The sequence below is a fragment of the Pseudopodoces humilis genome, chromosome 19 (assembly GCF_049639895.1).
Source record: "Pseudopodoces humilis isolate 2021_Gansu_Grassland_sample_001 chromosome 19, ASM4963989v1, whole genome shotgun sequence".
Taxonomy (NCBI): Eukaryota; Metazoa; Chordata; class Aves; order Passeriformes; family Paridae; genus Pseudopodoces; species Pseudopodoces humilis.
The window spans coordinates 13,739,712-13,755,623 of NC_142218.1; the positions used below are offsets into that span (position 1 = coordinate 13,739,712).

Here is a 15,912-nt window from a genome sequence, read left to right on the forward strand (position 1 = left end):
CCCCAAAGTAGGCAGTTCATTCGTTTCAGATATATTTCCATATATCCATTTTCTTCTGTGTGGTGTCCAGAGCTGCATTTCTGCTGTGCCCCCTGCATGGCTGTGGCTGCAGCAAAGTGCCAGCAGCACCCCCTCCCTGGGCAGGCTGTGCTGGCTGTCCTGTCCCAGGCTTTGCTTCCCTGCTCCTCTCCTGAACGTGCTGCTCTCCCCTGCAGAAAGCGACTGCCTTTGCTCTGAAATGAGTTCGGAATGATTTCCAGATGGTCATTTCTGTGATCTGCATCTAAGTTTTTTCTTTCTCCCAAAGCATTTACAGGCTATTTTTGCACAGATTTCTGTTTATTTACATATATACTGTGGTATATAGTCAAGTCATCGATTTTTCCTTTACTTTTACTCTTTATACTGTTCTGTCTTTAAAATATTTACTCAGCAATTTGTCTGAAATACCCAGGGGATATTGTTTATTTGTTTTACTATAGCATGATAACTAATCCTTCCAAGATTATTGTTTAAATTCTTTTTTCCTTTCTTGTTTTATCTTAAGTAGAGAATTACAGCAGGTTCAGAAATCAGATATGCTTTCCTTCACTAAGGAAATCTTGTCTGTGGGTCTTAGATATACAAATATTATTTAGCCGTGCTCTGTATGTCATCCTAGATGGTACAAAATGCAGGAGCTACACAAGTGGAGTCCTTGAGAAGGGAGTAATGCTGTTAAATAACATTCCCTGTAGGGGAATGGCTTTGGACTCCTGTTAAAGCCAGCCTTTGAAATCCTATATCAATAAAATATTGCCATGGCAGGGAAGGTCAGTTTATGAAATGAGTACAAAAACTTGTATTCTCTTTAACAGCAAGGGTAATTTCTACCAGTTGGCATAGGATTCATTTCCTGTAACAGAAAGCAGGATTTCCTAAATTTGTTTCCTGTGCACGCTGCTATTTAGAAGTCTTGAAGTATCTTTATTCAGATATCGGTTACAGCCTTGGGGCTCTGCGAGCCAGTTGTCAGTCGCAGCCATACAGTAACTAACAGGGGAAATGAAATAGATATAATCTGATCAGAGATAAGAGTGCCTGGGATTCCTGGGCAAACAGTCTTTAACCCTGACAACGGCGGCAGCTGCCAGGACATGAAAGGGTGCGGGATCAATTGGTCTCTGCCTGCTGTCTGCCTGCCCAGGAGCCCAGAGGGGACCCTGCAGAGCAGCTCATGGCACAGGAGGATCAATTTGTCCCTTTAGAATGAAATTTATTAGTCGATATCCACTTCAGTGGTGGCTTGGGTAATTTAATTGTCAGAGGGTACTGTGCTGGGCTGCTGTGCTTTGAAATGCTCAGATCCATATCAGGCCTGGCTTGGTTGGAGCTGCAAAATGCTGGCAAAAATCACTGATTTCCCTCATCAGTGAACATGGGCTCTCTTTAAGGTGTTCAGGGGATTTCAAACCTGCTTTTTAATTCTCCTTCCTCTAAGTTGGAAATATATATTTTTGCATCTTGAATTTTTCTCATCTTTCTGCTGTGGCTGAGAGCACCTTGAGTTCTGTGTTTGCAGGGGGCAGAGCAAACCTGTTCTGCCTGACATGGAGCTGGGATGAGCATCCCATCCTAGCCCAGAAGAGCTGTCAGTGCTCCTGGTGCCACGGCTGCTGGTGTCCCCTGGTGCCACCTCTGACGTGCTGCTCGTCCATCTGTCCTTCTGCACAAGGCTTTGCTTTCCAGAGCTTTCTAGGACTGGGTGAGGTGCTGGCAGGGAAGGAGGGAGGTGTCTGTGCAGAGGAGATCTTGAACAGGCAGAGCTGGGAGCAGAGGTTTGTGCCCCCAGGCCCTTGGAGCTCACCAGGGCTGCACACGCTGAGCATCGTGCTGGGAATAATTCCCAACAATTATTTATTAACCAGAGTATTAGAAAGCCAAGCTCCATCTCTGCTCTGCGAGGCTGCTGGGAGGATTATCTAATTGCACACTTTAATGCACTGAGGATGGCTTGAAGAAACTTTTGAGAAAGATAAGCTTGAAAGAGCCTTTGATTTGTCGTAATCTTTGTGAGTAAGCCTGCACAAACTTGTTAATATTAAGCCAAATATTGATTCAAATTGACTTAAAGGTCTTTCAAGGCAAAGCCAACTCAATTGCTTTTTTTTAATTTTTTTTTTTTTAATCTGACAATTTAAGACTATGAAAGGAAAAGTTTGGTTTAGGTTCTCTCTTAAGCTTTTGGATGAAAAGAAGTGGAGTTCACAAAAGCTTCTTCAGTTAGTCCCAATTGTATCAATTCATTAATAAAATCTCAACTCACTGCAAGTATTTACAGGTTCTGATTTTATTTGTATCTCTTGTGTGTGATTTTTCCAAAATCAATTTCATTTTTCACTGAAGTATTTGTGGTTGCTTCAGGCAGTAGAGGCAGAACCTGAAAGGCAGAAGGGATAATTAACCTTCCAAGTCGACAGCAACCATGTGCCCAGCACTCCTGTGCCTTTGAAAACGTCACTGTAAAACACTTCCAGTATTTCATGTCTGTTTGGGGAAAGTATCCCTTGATCCTTTCTGGGGGCCAGTGATAGATGGGCTCGTGTCAGCTGCTGCTCCATCTGTTACTGCCCAGACAGCTTCTGCAGTTAAATCTCAGCAAGCTCAGGCTGAGATGGATGTGTCAGCTGAGCTGGGCACTCTGGGGCATTCTCAGGGAAGCAGAATAGGAAAAAGGTCTTCTGGCATGGCTCTGCTTGCAGTTGAGTGAAAGCTTGTAGAGAACTCGGTTTTGTAGGTCCTGAAACAGTAGAGGCTGCAATCAAAACGATGCCCACCTCAGTTCAGTTAAACCTTGAACAAGCTGGGGATTGTTTTGGGGTCTTTTTTGGGTTTTAATTTTTTGGTTTTGTAATGTTTAGGGAGAAAGGTTCTCTGCTGAGAAGTGTCTGAGCCAGCCTTCAGCTGTCTTGCTGATCACTGGAAAATTGTTGAGATTTGTTGATGAGCTGTTACTATTGAACACAGAGAATAGCACAGAGCTCATTTTGATTGGGCTTTATTAATATGAATTTTTAATGTCCTGCATTAGTGTTTACGGCTTTGAAATTGTAAATTCAGGGTGAATGCGTCATTTTGAATTCTTAATTTCACAGACAGCAAGTTGGGAAATCTCTCTTTCCAAAAGTGTTTGTAAAGGGCTTTCCCTGATGTGCCCAAGGAGGTTTGGGCACCCTAGGGCTGGTGGAGGATTCCAGTGCCCGCCCCTTGCTGAGGGCTGTCCTTAGGAATGAAATCTTGGAATCATTTAGAGTGGAAAATCCCTCCCAGCCCACGGAGTCCCAGCTGTGCCCGATGCCCACCTTGTCCCAGAGCACTCAGTGCCACCTCCAGGAACTCCTGGGACTCTCCAGGGATGGGCACTGCAAACCCCGCTGGGCAGTTCCAAGGTCTGAGCTCCCTTTCCATGGGGAAATTCCTGGTGTCCAGTGGAACGTGGCAGCAGAAGGCAGGGAGGTGACCATGTGGGCAGTGCCACAGCTGCATCAGACGTGAGCTGGGCTGCCCAAACCCCGCAAATGTGGGCGGGAAAGGGCCTGAATCGGGAAAGAGCCACAGGATGAGCTGTGGAGGAACACCTGTGTTTATCAATGGACCTGTTTGATAGCACCATTAATGGCTGGGGAATTAATGGCTGGGGAATTAATGACTGAGGAATTAATGACTGAGGAATTCTCTGCATCCCCTGCTGCCCCTCCCGTCCGGAGGTGTGGCAGGAACCCTCCCATGCCCTTCTCCTCGCAGGTGGCCCTGGTGCAGTGGACAGAGAGCGTGGGTTTGACTCTGGTGGGCAGAGACCAGTCCTCAGTGCAGCTGAGGAGCCCAGGGGGGCACATCCTCAACTTCACCATCCTGCAGATCTTCCCCTTCACCTACGAGAGCAAGCGCATGGGCATCATCGTGCGGGTAAGGGCTGCTGCAGCGCGGGGACAGGCACAGCTGGGATCAGCCACAGCTGGGGACAGGCACAGCTGGGGACAGGCACAGCTGGGATCAGCCACAGCTGGGGACAGGGACAGCTGGGGACAGCCACAGCTGGGGACAGCCACAGCTGGGATCAGCCACAGCTGGGGACAGCCACAGCTGGGATCAGCCACAGCTGGGGACAGCCACAGCTGGGGACAGCCGGGGACAGGCACAGCTGGGGACAGGCACAGCTGGGGACAGGCACAGCTGGGGACAGCCTGGCAGCGACCCTGCCCCACCTGGGCTGGCCTCCCTGCTCAGAGCATCACCCAGAGCACAGGAGGGCAGGAACAGGGCCATGCACTCCCTCCCTGGGCAGCACCTGGGGTGAAACACTGGGAAGACTTTGGGATGTGAACACGAGGCCAAGGGCAGGGATGGCAGGGGAGGTGGGCTGAGAGGCTGAGCTGGGACAAAGGAATCACTGTGTTCAATCTGGGGATTCAGAGCTCCACAGAATGCACTGGGCATACACTGAGTGCTCCCACAAATAGCTTGTGCTCCAGGGGATACCTGCAACAAGTACAGCAAGTGTCAATTCTCCAAATTAATTACTTCTGTATTGAAAATTATGTGGAGACTCTGGGCAATCTTTTCATGACCTAGAATAAAAATGTTATCAATGGAAGAGGGTGGGCTAAAGAACCTCTCTCCCCATTGCTTTTATTGCAAGTGCTTTTGCTGAAATGCTGTTTTATCTGAGGTATAAGAGGTGGGCAAACCATCAAAGCCTGGGTGAGCTTCATTAAATTGTGTTTTTATGCTGAACAGAAGTGAATGCCCTGAAATGTTCTTATCACGAGTGCAAGAGTTCTTCTTTTTCTTTTTTCCTTCATTGATTTGAAGTTTATTCCTTTTGAATTACTTGTTATTTATCTTCTCCCCCATTAGGAATATAAAGGTTTCTAGTTTGTATTTCTCTGTTTAGATTTTGCCTGTTTTGTATTTTAGGCAAAACCAGCAAAACTCCCACTTGTGGTCAGTGTGAGCAACATCAGGCCTAGCTGCTGACTGTAAATACCTTTAAAGGAGCACTGCTCCCTGTGTGAATTGTCTTTATTTTGTAGCCATTCAGCTGCTCTAAGCCACTAAAATCAGCTCTGTGTGTGCCCTGTGCAGAATTAGGGTTGAGTAGCAGATGTTGACTGCCTGAATGTTACTTTGCCACGTTTCTGTATACTCCAAAATAGTGTCTTCAAGCAGGGTTTTAATTTTCATTAAAAAAAAAAAAGAAAAGAAAAAAAAAAAAAGCATTTATAGATAAGCAGTTAGCAAGTAAAATTTTCTTTAATTAAACATATATGTGTGTATGTGTAGGCACTCCATTTGGTTTGCTCCACAAGTTGAAGGGCGTTCACCTTTTCAGTGCATCTCCTAAACTGTGCTGCTTGTTAAAACACAGAAGGGGAGGGAGAGCAGCATGAAATCCCAAAGGAAATACACCCAGGGAGGGAGGTGAGGCTGCCCTCAGCACTGCAGTGAGCAGACCCCAAAGGGAACCATCTCTGCTCACCTGCACAGGTATTGCCTGTTCTTACAAACTGCAATTTTATAGGTTGGGAGCCCCTGAGAGAATTTTTCCAGCCTGGGGACAGAGTGTGAGCAGAGGCTCCCAGTGCAGTGCTGTCCCTGCAGGCACCATCTCCCTGCCCTGCCCCTAGGAAAAATCTCCTTCAGCACAACTTCTAGTAAATAAAGCAATAGTTAACAGTGAAAACAAGTCGCAGATGTTGCCTGGTTTGGGATATTCTTGCAATATCTGAGCGTTTCCTTGCACTCAACTGTCATTTCTGTACCTGATTATTTCAGTTCTAAGAAATCCTGTGTTACCCAAGCAGCCTCCTCAGCAGAGTGTGCACAGACTTATCTTCCTCTTTGAAGAAGGCCTGTTTGTTTGACCACAATATTTTCCATTCTTTGTTTTCTTTGCATTTTTTTTTCCCCTTACCCATGTGGAATGATCTTTGTCGCAGAGCAGAGATAGCTATTGTCATATCTGGAATTGAAAGGAGCCTTTGAACCGTGGCCAGAGGCAGAGCATGGTGGAAAAAGATGCTTCCCCAAAACAATACAACTGGCAAATCTGTGTGCAGATTTATGGAGTGATCTTGCCATGATCTGAGAACGCACTAACCTCCTCCTGAACTCGGGCAGAGGAAATGACTAATGCAAGGAGATAGCTGATACAGTATTTATATTGGACAAAAAACCTAAACTATCTTAAGCCAGCTCTGCAGCACGGGAAGTGCAGTCTTTATTCAGTTTCCTACAGAGATGTTGTTAGACACTCTTTAATCAAATAATTTCATAGATAAACCTTTACCTTTGGCTACTGCCAGAAGTGGTGTGTTTTATTTAAGCAGATTCTGGTTGTTTTGGAAGAGTGACACCCGTTTTCCTCTAGGGATGTGGGATGTGTATCACTGTGTGAGGGCTGGATGTTCCAGGACATTGAAAACCACACTTGGGCTTAATTATGAGCATCTTCCTGGTGAATATCTCTGTGAGCTTGGCAAAAAATATTCAGCAAAGGAGCTTCATTATCCCTGGCTACTTCTTAATTTCCTCAGCAAAGTCACTTCTTTTCTTTGTACTTTTAGTGTCCACATCAGGTGCTACATTTGGCCATTTTTTTTTTTCCTGTGGATTTAAATTCTGTTTTGCCAGTGCCACAGGACCTGGGGTTTAACCTATTCATGTGTGAGAACCTCCACCACTTATTTCTGTAATGGTGGAACAGACTGACCCAAATATTAGGTCACAGAATGGAAGAATTGTCCACTTCACTTTTCTTTCATTTCTCTTATTTCTAAAGTACCCTTCATTCACAGCTGTTCATTTCAGACCTTCCTGGGCTTTTTGGGTTTGTTTTCCTCCTATCCCCGGTGGCTGTCTTGGTTTCCAGAGCAGTTTGTTCCTTACTCACTGTTTTGAGGAAATTGCCAGGGTTTCCATTAGCTTGTGATACCCAGAGCTGTGGCCTCCTCACCTCTCTGCCTGCTTAGAAGGGACTTTTTAATTTGTGATACTGGAAATATGCTTTGCTTGCAGCCTGTAAACTCCTTGTATGAGATAGGGCAGGCAGCAATCAAAGCTTTCTATGGCAAGCATGAGCTTAATTATGATTATTCCAGGTGGTGTAACAGAGCAGGAAAATCAGGGTGATTTTTACTCTGCTAAGCTTTGTGCATCTGTTTTGTTGTTTCAGGTAAGCAGGGAGTGAAGTTTCAGGGTGAGGGCTCGAGGTTGTTCTGGAGGCACAGGCAGTCAGGGCTGTCTGTGTGGAGATAAAAGCTGATCCTCCTTGTCTAGAGCATGAATTGCTGCTGCAGGAACTGGGCTGCAGTTGAGCAGCATCTCCTTCTGGCCCCAGACAAGAGCTGAGCTGGTGGCCCTTCACCTGTCCCGGAGCAATTCTGTGCCTGCTGTGCTGAGAATTCATCCCTCACTTTGCCAAGGCCCCCAGAGCTGTCAGTGCCATCCCAGGCTGTGTTGTCTCTGCAGGATGAATCCACAGGAGAGATCACGTTCTACATGAAGGGGGCAGACGTGGTGATGGCTGGAATCGTGCAGTACAACGACTGGCTGGAGGAGGAGGTACGGGAGGGCTGCTCCCTCTGCCCTGCTCTGCTCCAGGGATAACACCTGTGAGCCAGGTCACTGATCCTGGCAGCTCCTCGGGTTAGCCTCAGCCAGATTTATCCCCAGGAACAGGGGGGAGCTCGGCGTATTTAATGTAGAGTAAGTCCTGGGAAGAAAATGGGTTTTGCTCAAAACTGATTGACGCTCACCAAATTTGTCCTGGGCTTGATTCTGTGTCTGGATCTATTTCAGCCCAAAGGATCTGAATTCAAAACTAGCTTTGGCAGCTTTGTACTGGGGTGTGTTTGTCAGGTTAGCAGCAATGGTGGCACAGAGCTCATGGAATGCCAGAGTGGTTTGGGTTGGGAGGGACCTTGAATCTCATCCCATTCCACCCCCTGCCATGGCAGGGACACCTTCCACTATCCCAGGCTGCTCCAAGCCTCTTCCAGCCTGGCCTGGGACACTTCTCTGGTGTTCAGAGAAATAGTAATAACATGGTCTTATTTTAAAGAGCTGGTTGCCAAAGTGAAGTCTACAAATCACAGGCTTATACCCTTTTACTTAGAGACAGAGAAAATTTAATCAATGGGGTTGTTTTTGCCACCCTGGTGCAGCAGAGAGGACATTCTTCTTCCTGATCCCTGGGCTGGGTCACAAACCATTGCAGATCCCCTCTTTCCTCTCGAGTTTATCAGGCACTTTATCAGATGTTATAGACTCACTGGGCTTGCTCAAATGGGGTGGTTATTTTGTTAACCTGCTATCTTACACTGCCATCTCCACACTGCTGTGCATAAACCATTTCAGTGGTGCTGCAGTTTATGGTTTACAATGTGATCCTTCTTTGCAGTGTGGTAACATGGCTCGGGAGGGCCTGAGGGTTCTTGTCGTGGCCAAGAAGTCTCTGACAGAAGAGCAGTATCAAGACTTTGAAGTAAGTTCTTATTTGGTTTTTTCCCCTTGTTTTTAGACAAACAATCACTGAAGTGATTCTCACAAAACTCTTGTGATAATGCTCACCTCCCTACTGTCTGCTAGAATTGTTGTTCTAAAGTGTCTTGATATTCTTTTAATCCAAGTTGCTTTTCAAGTGGTAGGTATGAAGTGTTTATCCCAGCAAAGACCCTCCCAAGCAGTTCCTGAATCCTGGATAACCAGAATATGAACCAGGCAGCTCCCTGGCAGCACAGGCTGTGTTCTCTGCCCAGGGCACTGCCTGGTGTGTCCAGGCAGGCAGAATGGGAAGGGGAGCTGTTCAGTTAATGCAGGGATGTGCTGGAGGAGCTGCTCAGGATTCTCTGGTGCCAAGTTCTGCCTGTGGTGGGAGGGAGCTGCTTGCAGGGTCTCTGCAGGTGCCACTCCAGCAGCTGCAGTGCCTTTGTGTGCCCTGTGCTGCCCAACATCAGCAGCAGCTCCCTGGAGCATTACTTGGTCTGTACCAGGCACCTCGAGCTCACCTGGCCTCACCAGTTCCACCTCTGAGCCAAGGAACCAGAGCTGCTGGGGTTCAGAGGCACCTCAGGGCTCGTGTCCCCGGGGCCAGAGAGGGAGGCTGGTTCAGCCCTCGTGCCCAAAGGCAGGCTGACCGTGCTCTGTGTCCCCAGGCTCGCTACGTCCAGGCCAAGCTGAGCGTGCACGACCGCTCCCTCAAGGTGGCCACGGTCATCGAGAGCCTGGAGATGGAGATGGAGCTGCTGTGTCTCACTGGGGTGGAGGATCAGCTGCAGACAGACGTCAGGCCCACGCTGGAGACGCTGAGGAACGCTGGCATTAAGGTCTGCCTAACCCAGGGCTGCTCCAGCAGGAGCACTGAGACCCTCTGGAGCGTGTGGCACCGTCCCACGGGCAGTAAATTCAAACCTGGGGGGCCCTGTGAGGGTTTTAAACATCACTTTGGGAACAGAACGTGCTGCAGGCAGTAAATGTTAACACAGGAGTGTCACCTCTCGTGCTTTTCACCCCCTGACACGCTCTGGCTCCTCCTGCAGAGAAGGGAATCCTGTGGGCACAAAGGGGAGACCTTGGGGCAATTCTTTCAGGGAGTTGCATGAACCAAGGCAGGTTTGGCTGTGTTTGGGTTGTGGTGCATGACCCCCCGTGCTGGACTTAGAGCTGTGGATATCCACATTTTCAGTAGCCACTAGAGGGGAGTCTGAGCCAAGGGAATCAGGGGCTGGATTATTTTTTCCAGCTTTCCGGGCTCCAGCATCTGTGCCTCCACACCTCCAGCCTGAGCTGTGCTCAGCAGAGAGGGAGCTGCTGTGGTGCCTCTGTAGGTTCTCTCTCTGAAAACTTCATCAGCCTTGCAAAAGGGGGAAAAAAGTGGATTAAACATTCGGTTTTGGGTAAGAAAAGTAGGTGAAAGGTCCTGGTTGTGGTTTCTCTGCTTTAAGTTGCAAAGTGAGCAAAAATCTGAAGCCGCGCTGTGAATGCAAAGCAGGGCTGTGTGTTTGGGGCTGAGGTGGGAAGGGGAGTTCAGTGCTTCCTAAAGTGCTTTTTGTTTGGGGCCACCCCATAAACAACAGAGAGTTCAGCAGAGAAGTGAGGCCAGGGGAATCAGAGTTCCTCGTGATGTTGTAGGGTTTTCCTTCTCCCCTTTCTCCTCACCTTGGCTGGGGCTGGTGTGGAGGTGTGGGAATCTGAGCGTTCCTTGCACTGCAGTGTTCATCAGGGCACTGCAAATCCAGAGTGAATTCTTGCAGTTCATGACAGGAACCATCTTGTTAAGATCAAACCTTTCCAACCTCTGATTATTTAACAAGGGAACGAGTCTTTGTGGCGGGTCTTTTTTTGATGTTTTGGGATTTTCTTAAGGTCTTTTTTATTTTTCATTGAATATTCTTGGGCAGTGTCTTGAAAGAATAAAAACACCAGTGGAAAAAACCAAACTCACTGTGACATATTTACACTGGAGAAGGAATTCCCAGCCATTGCTGCCGACATTGCTTTCTAACTCCCTCCCCTCACCAGCACAAAATAAAAGGAGCAGTGTAGATTTAAAAAAAATAAAAAAATCCTAAAAAAAACCCTCAGCCAAGTTAGCGTGTTCCAGACGTACACATCAGCACTGAGCTAACCCCAGTTGCATCATCCACATTTCAGGCTGGGCCAGGAGGGATCTTTCTGCAGCAGGGCCTGCTTGAGAAACGGCCGGGGAGGGACACATTAACACACAAATACACATTCTTTTAGCTTGCATTTTGTGGGTTTATCAGCAGAATCTTGAAATACTGCAGGTGGGAAAAATGTTACACAGAGTTTGGAGCTTCCTTTGTGTCTCGCTCTTTTTGAGGAGCTTTGCTTTCTTTCACGTGTGGGAATTTTCTTGCATGTTTTAAAATAGAGTTTTTTTTTTTTGGAAGAATCATTTGTATGTGTATTTTAACAGTCCTTTCATAAGCCTGAAGGGGCAGGTGGTACTTGCAGAGGTCCTGCAGAGGTGGTTGCTAAGCTTTATTTAACACAGGACATGTTTGGACTGTAGGTGTGGATGCTGACGGGGGATAAGCTGGAGACAGCCACGTGTACAGCCAAGAACGCCCATCTGGTGACACGGACACAGGACATCCATATATTCAGACTAGTGAGTAACACCCACAGACCCTCTCTGAAGGGCCCCAGGCCCTGGGACAGGACGCTGTGAGACCACAACTGCTTTCCAGCAGGGTATTTTTATTCTTTGGACCCAGATTTCTACCCCGCGTTTTTGTTCCTGTGACTGCGTGCCCTAACTCAGTGTGCTGCCTGTCCTGGCTGGGTCACTTTTGTTCCCTCTGGGGTTTTTTGCTGTTTTCTCACCCCAGTGAAGCACACCTTGCTCAGTTCCATCCTCCCCCAGGTGACAAACCGAGGAGAAGCCCACCTGGAGCTGAACGCCTTCCGCCGCAAGCACGACTGTGCCCTGGTCATCTCAGGGGACTCGCTGGAGGTAGTGATGCCTTAAGCTTTAGCTTTCATGTTTTCTGGATTCTCACGGAGTCACACAGTCTGTGTGACTCTGAACTGCATAGAAAGTGTCAGCAGGCTCTCCTCACAGCTCAGGCAGGCACAACAATCCTTTCCCAGCCCCAGAACCAAGGGCACTGCTGCAGCTTCAGGCCCAAAAAGTGAAATGACAGCGAATTGATGGAGCAATCCTGGAGGGTGGGACTGCATCACCTGCAGCTGGAATTGCACAATTCACCCCAATATGGAAATGGACCAAAACTGATCAAAGTGTGAAAACTTGTTACCCATGGCCCACCTTGGGTGTAGCCATGGCCAGGCTCTTGCACTGCCCAAAGTGTATCCCTTAAAGGCCTCTTAACAAATCCCTGCTTTATTCCTTTAGCTCTGCCCAGCCTCTGTTCCAGGGAGCCTCTCAAGGCAGGGGCAGCCCCGGAGCCTGGGCTGGTGAAAGCCTGGTAGCAGAGAGCAGGTGTGAGCCAGGAGTGTGCTGTGTGCCCCAGGTGTGCCTCAAGTACTACGAGTACGAGTTCATGGAGCTGGCGTGCCAGTGCCCCGCTGTCGTGTGCTGCCGCTGTGCCCCCACGCAGAAAGCCCAGATCGTGCGGCTGCTGCAGGAGAGGACGGGCAAGCTCACCTGTGCCGTGGGTGAGTGACCAGCCAGGAGCACTGGCCATGGGGAATGGTGTCTGCAGTTCCTTCTCTCTGAGCCAACAGTCTGGTGTCATCTCGTGCTGCCTGGAAATGGGCATTTTGGGAGAGGTGGTTTGGTGGGATGATGGAGAAGGTGATTGAAATTTCGCACGTGGGAATTCAATGCCAAGCTCCTCATCGTACCCTTTCAGGTGGCATCTTTGCCAACAGAGCTTGAACCTGATCAGGTGAAGTGCTACTCTTAACCAGTGAGCTTTGTTTTGGCATTGTGGATATAATGGTACCACCTCCAAGTGAGAAACATCGATCACTGACCTGGAGGACTGTTAAAACAAAGCTCAAGAACTTCAATTCATGACTTCTGTTTAAAATCTTGCTTTTGTCGGTTGGGTTAAGTGTTTCTTACACTATTCCAGTGTGGTGCAGATGACTTTGGTGGGGTTGCAGGTTGCTCCTGTTGCTTAACTCCCAGTTTTGTTTGTGCTCTTGCAGGTGATGGAGGGAATGATGTTAGCATGATCCAGGAGGCTGACTGCGGTGTTGGAGTTGAAGGAAAGGTGAGATTACCTCGTGTTTAATGAGAATTTCTGTGGTCAGTTTTCAAGCAACTCATAAATGAATCCTCAGATATTTGTGCAAGAAAGGGAGCAAGCTCCCACAAGAATCATCATCAGACCAGTAGCCCTATCATGAGAAATAATTTGGCTACAAAGGAAACTACTGTTAAAGGGAGCTCAAATTCATTATTTGGTTCTTGGCAGAATCCCTGAATTTGTACCTTCATGGTTATTTTTGGGGTTTTTGATGCTCCAAGTGCTGGACTTATAATTACACTGGTAAGATATACCCTACATGCACAATTAAAAAATGTTCATATCAGTTTGCAAAACAAACTCTGGGTTAGAGCTCTGATTCCTGCACCTGGAGCTGTGTGGAGCTGCAGGACTGGATTGGCAGCAGCAGACAGACTCTGCGTGCAGTGAGCCAAAACTGTGTGAACTTTTGAGACTGAGAATTTGTGTTCAGCACTGACTTGATAGGAGTGTCACGTTAACATGTGTGTTGTGAATCAGAATCCAGAGGCTGGCTTGGAGTAGAATTGGAGGCCAAGGTTCAAATGGGAATTCTCCTCTTATTTTTGCTCTTTGCTTAAAACCCACAGTGGATGGAGAAGTACTGAGGCAATTCTCTCCCTCACCTAACGTACTGCAGATATTCCTGGAAATTCTGTCAATGATAACTCAACAATAACATGATATTCTTTGTTTCCAGGGCTGAAATGATCTCACTGTGCTTTTCCTTGCTCTTGTTCCCAGGAAGGGAAGCAGGCATCGCTGGCAGCTGATTTCTCCATCACTCAGTTCAAGCACCTGGGTCGTTTGCTCATGGTCCATGGAAGGAACAGCTACAAGAGGTCTGCAGCCCTCAGCCAGTTTGTGATCCACAGGAGCCTCTGCATCAGCACCATGCAGGTAAATGGGCTGCCAGGAGGGGGTTTCCAGAGAGGTGGAGAAGGCAATTCATAAAGGAAGGGTCTCATTTGGAATGCTGCTATTTCTTCTCCTGAAAATTTTCATGGATTAGGACTTGAGGTTGTTGCTTTGATATGAAAACACATGAGAAAAGTCCTGGTATTGGACAAGTACCAGCAACTGCTCCAAAGCACTGAGAAGGGTTGATAGTCCATTGGTCTGTCTTCATTTCAGCATCTGGGAGAACCCACTGCAGGAATGTTCTAGTTTGAACAGTGCATTTTGAAGCTGTCACTTTATCTCAGTGCCTAAAAAGCTCATTTCTTTTCTAGGCTGTTTTCTCATCAGTGTTTTACTTTGCTTCAGTTCCTCTCTACCAAGGCTTCCTCATCATTGGGTAAGAGCTCCCTTTTTACTGGCAGTGAGGGAAAGCTCTGCACAGTGAACACTTTGGGGCTGATGAGTACACAAACCGTGCACATCTCCACTCCTGCAATCATGCACAGCTTCAGGAGCTGCACGTGAGCCGTGTCCCCTTCCAGTGCAGACCCTTCCAGAGACCTTTCCAGAAGGGTGGCTGTCACATCTGTGAAGCAGCCCATCCTCCAGGAACATCCCTTGGATCCCAGTAAAAGCAGAGGGACAGTTGTTCTGGGCTGGTGTCTGTACAGCAGTGAGAGGCAGTGCCAGAACGAGGGACAAGCCAACCTTAGTTCCTGTCCAAAAACTGTCTAAAACAGGACATTGCGACTGAAATCCCAGTATGACATAATTTAAAAAACTGGAAAATTCATCTCCACTGACTTCTGGTGCAGACAGAATCAAACCTGAGCTGTAGAGCAGACTTTGGGATGGGCACAGGGCAGTGCTTGGCTCCATTAATAACCCACTGCAGTATTTGAACCAGTCACTTGTGTTTGAATGTTCCTGATTAAAAGTCACTAAAAAGCAAATCCTGATGTTTTTTTTCCTACCTGCAAAACTCTGGTGTGCTCCATTTGCCAGTTTTTATAATGTGTACATTATTAGGCACTTCAAGAATATTTTATTTCCTTTCTGGAGCCTAGCATTTCTTTGCTCATCTCCACCTGAGATAATTTACTGGTCTCCTGCCTTCTTCCCAGGTACTCCACAATTTACACCATGTTTCCTGTGTTTTCTCTTGTCCTGGACAAGGATGTGAAATCTGAAGTTGCAATGTTGTACCCAGAGCTCTACAAAGATCTTCTTAAGGTCTGGGAGACTCTTGTTTCTGTGTTTTGTTTTTAGGCAAGATCCTCATCTTGATTTGGAACTCTAAATGTGTAAGGTCAAATGTGCTGCCAGGAGATCCAGAACTTTATCAGGCATTTCCAGGCAAAATTCTGTTAAAGTCAAATTTGAATCAACAGATAGAACCAGAATTCCAGGCAGTTGCTTATTGAATACTGCATGAAATGCAACTTATTAGAAACGGCTGGACAAGTAGAAGTTCCATTCTGTGGGAAATTCTAGGGATTTAATATTGCCATTTTGTTCCATAATTAAGGGAAAAGAGAAATTGTTGGGGACTTGACAGTGTCCTGAAGCCAGAAAAGGGAAGAGGGGAAGGGGTACGCTCATTTAATGGAGGCAGGAGGTTATTTCAGAGTTCCTTCAATAGAAATTTGACTGGAGCATGATCTAAAGGTTTGCTTGCCATGCTATTTTTGTAGCTTTAGCATCTAAGTCAGGTCCTTCTCCTTAGACGAAGAAAACTTTATTTTATGTTTACCATAGAAATACCAGGAAGGTAAATCTTGTCTCAGGTTCCTTTTTAATTTTTTTTTTTTCTTTCTCCCTGGAAAACGTTTTGAATAACTGGGGTATGCAGCCTGGGAACATCTTTCTCAGTTGGAGGAAAGGGTGGACTGAGTCTTCCCCAGATCCTCTCCCTCAAGGATTCCTGTAAAACAGATACTCTCAGAAGCACAGCCTGTTTTTCCAGAGCCTCAATAAGTCTCCATCTGGTTTCACTTGGATGTTGTCTCTTATGTCATAAACCACTAATTCTTCAGCCATCCTTAGGCCTGGTCTAAACATAGAGGGTTTTGTGCTGGTGTAGCTGTGTTGGCTGGAGATGGTTTTTTAAATCTATCTGCCTTCAATATGAGGGTGATTTGTGAGTGTCTAGAAATACAGTATTGATGTGTATGTGTACACACACATCTTACATTTCACAGCACTGTGACTAAGCTCCCCAGGCACCTTTGCCCTGGATTAATTGTGTGTG

At 47.1% G+C, this 15,912-nt stretch overlaps 1 protein-coding gene across 2 annotated transcripts in view; it reads left to right on the top strand.

Annotated features, from left to right (window-relative positions):
- The window catches only part of ATP9A (ATPase phospholipid transporting 9A), a 45,965-nt gene that overhangs the window by 23,986 nt on the left and 6,067 nt on the right, over positions 1 to 15,912 (top strand). For both annotated transcript variants that reach the window (XM_005524867.3, XM_088064486.1), the window contains exons 15-25: positions 3,784 to 3,945; positions 7,510 to 7,602; positions 8,441 to 8,524; positions 9,195 to 9,365; positions 11,075 to 11,173; positions 11,429 to 11,518; positions 12,039 to 12,183; positions 12,682 to 12,746; positions 13,506 to 13,661; positions 13,994 to 14,058; positions 14,786 to 14,894. In XM_005524867.3, the coding sequence (XP_005524924.1) occupies positions 3,784 to 3,945; positions 7,510 to 7,602; positions 8,441 to 8,524; positions 9,195 to 9,365; positions 11,075 to 11,173; positions 11,429 to 11,518; positions 12,039 to 12,183; positions 12,682 to 12,746; positions 13,506 to 13,661; positions 13,994 to 14,058; positions 14,786 to 14,894 (1,239 nt within the window). The remainder of the gene's footprint in view (positions 1 to 3,783; positions 3,946 to 7,509; positions 7,603 to 8,440; positions 8,525 to 9,194; positions 9,366 to 11,074; positions 11,174 to 11,428; positions 11,519 to 12,038; positions 12,184 to 12,681; positions 12,747 to 13,505; positions 13,662 to 13,993; positions 14,059 to 14,785; positions 14,895 to 15,912) is intronic.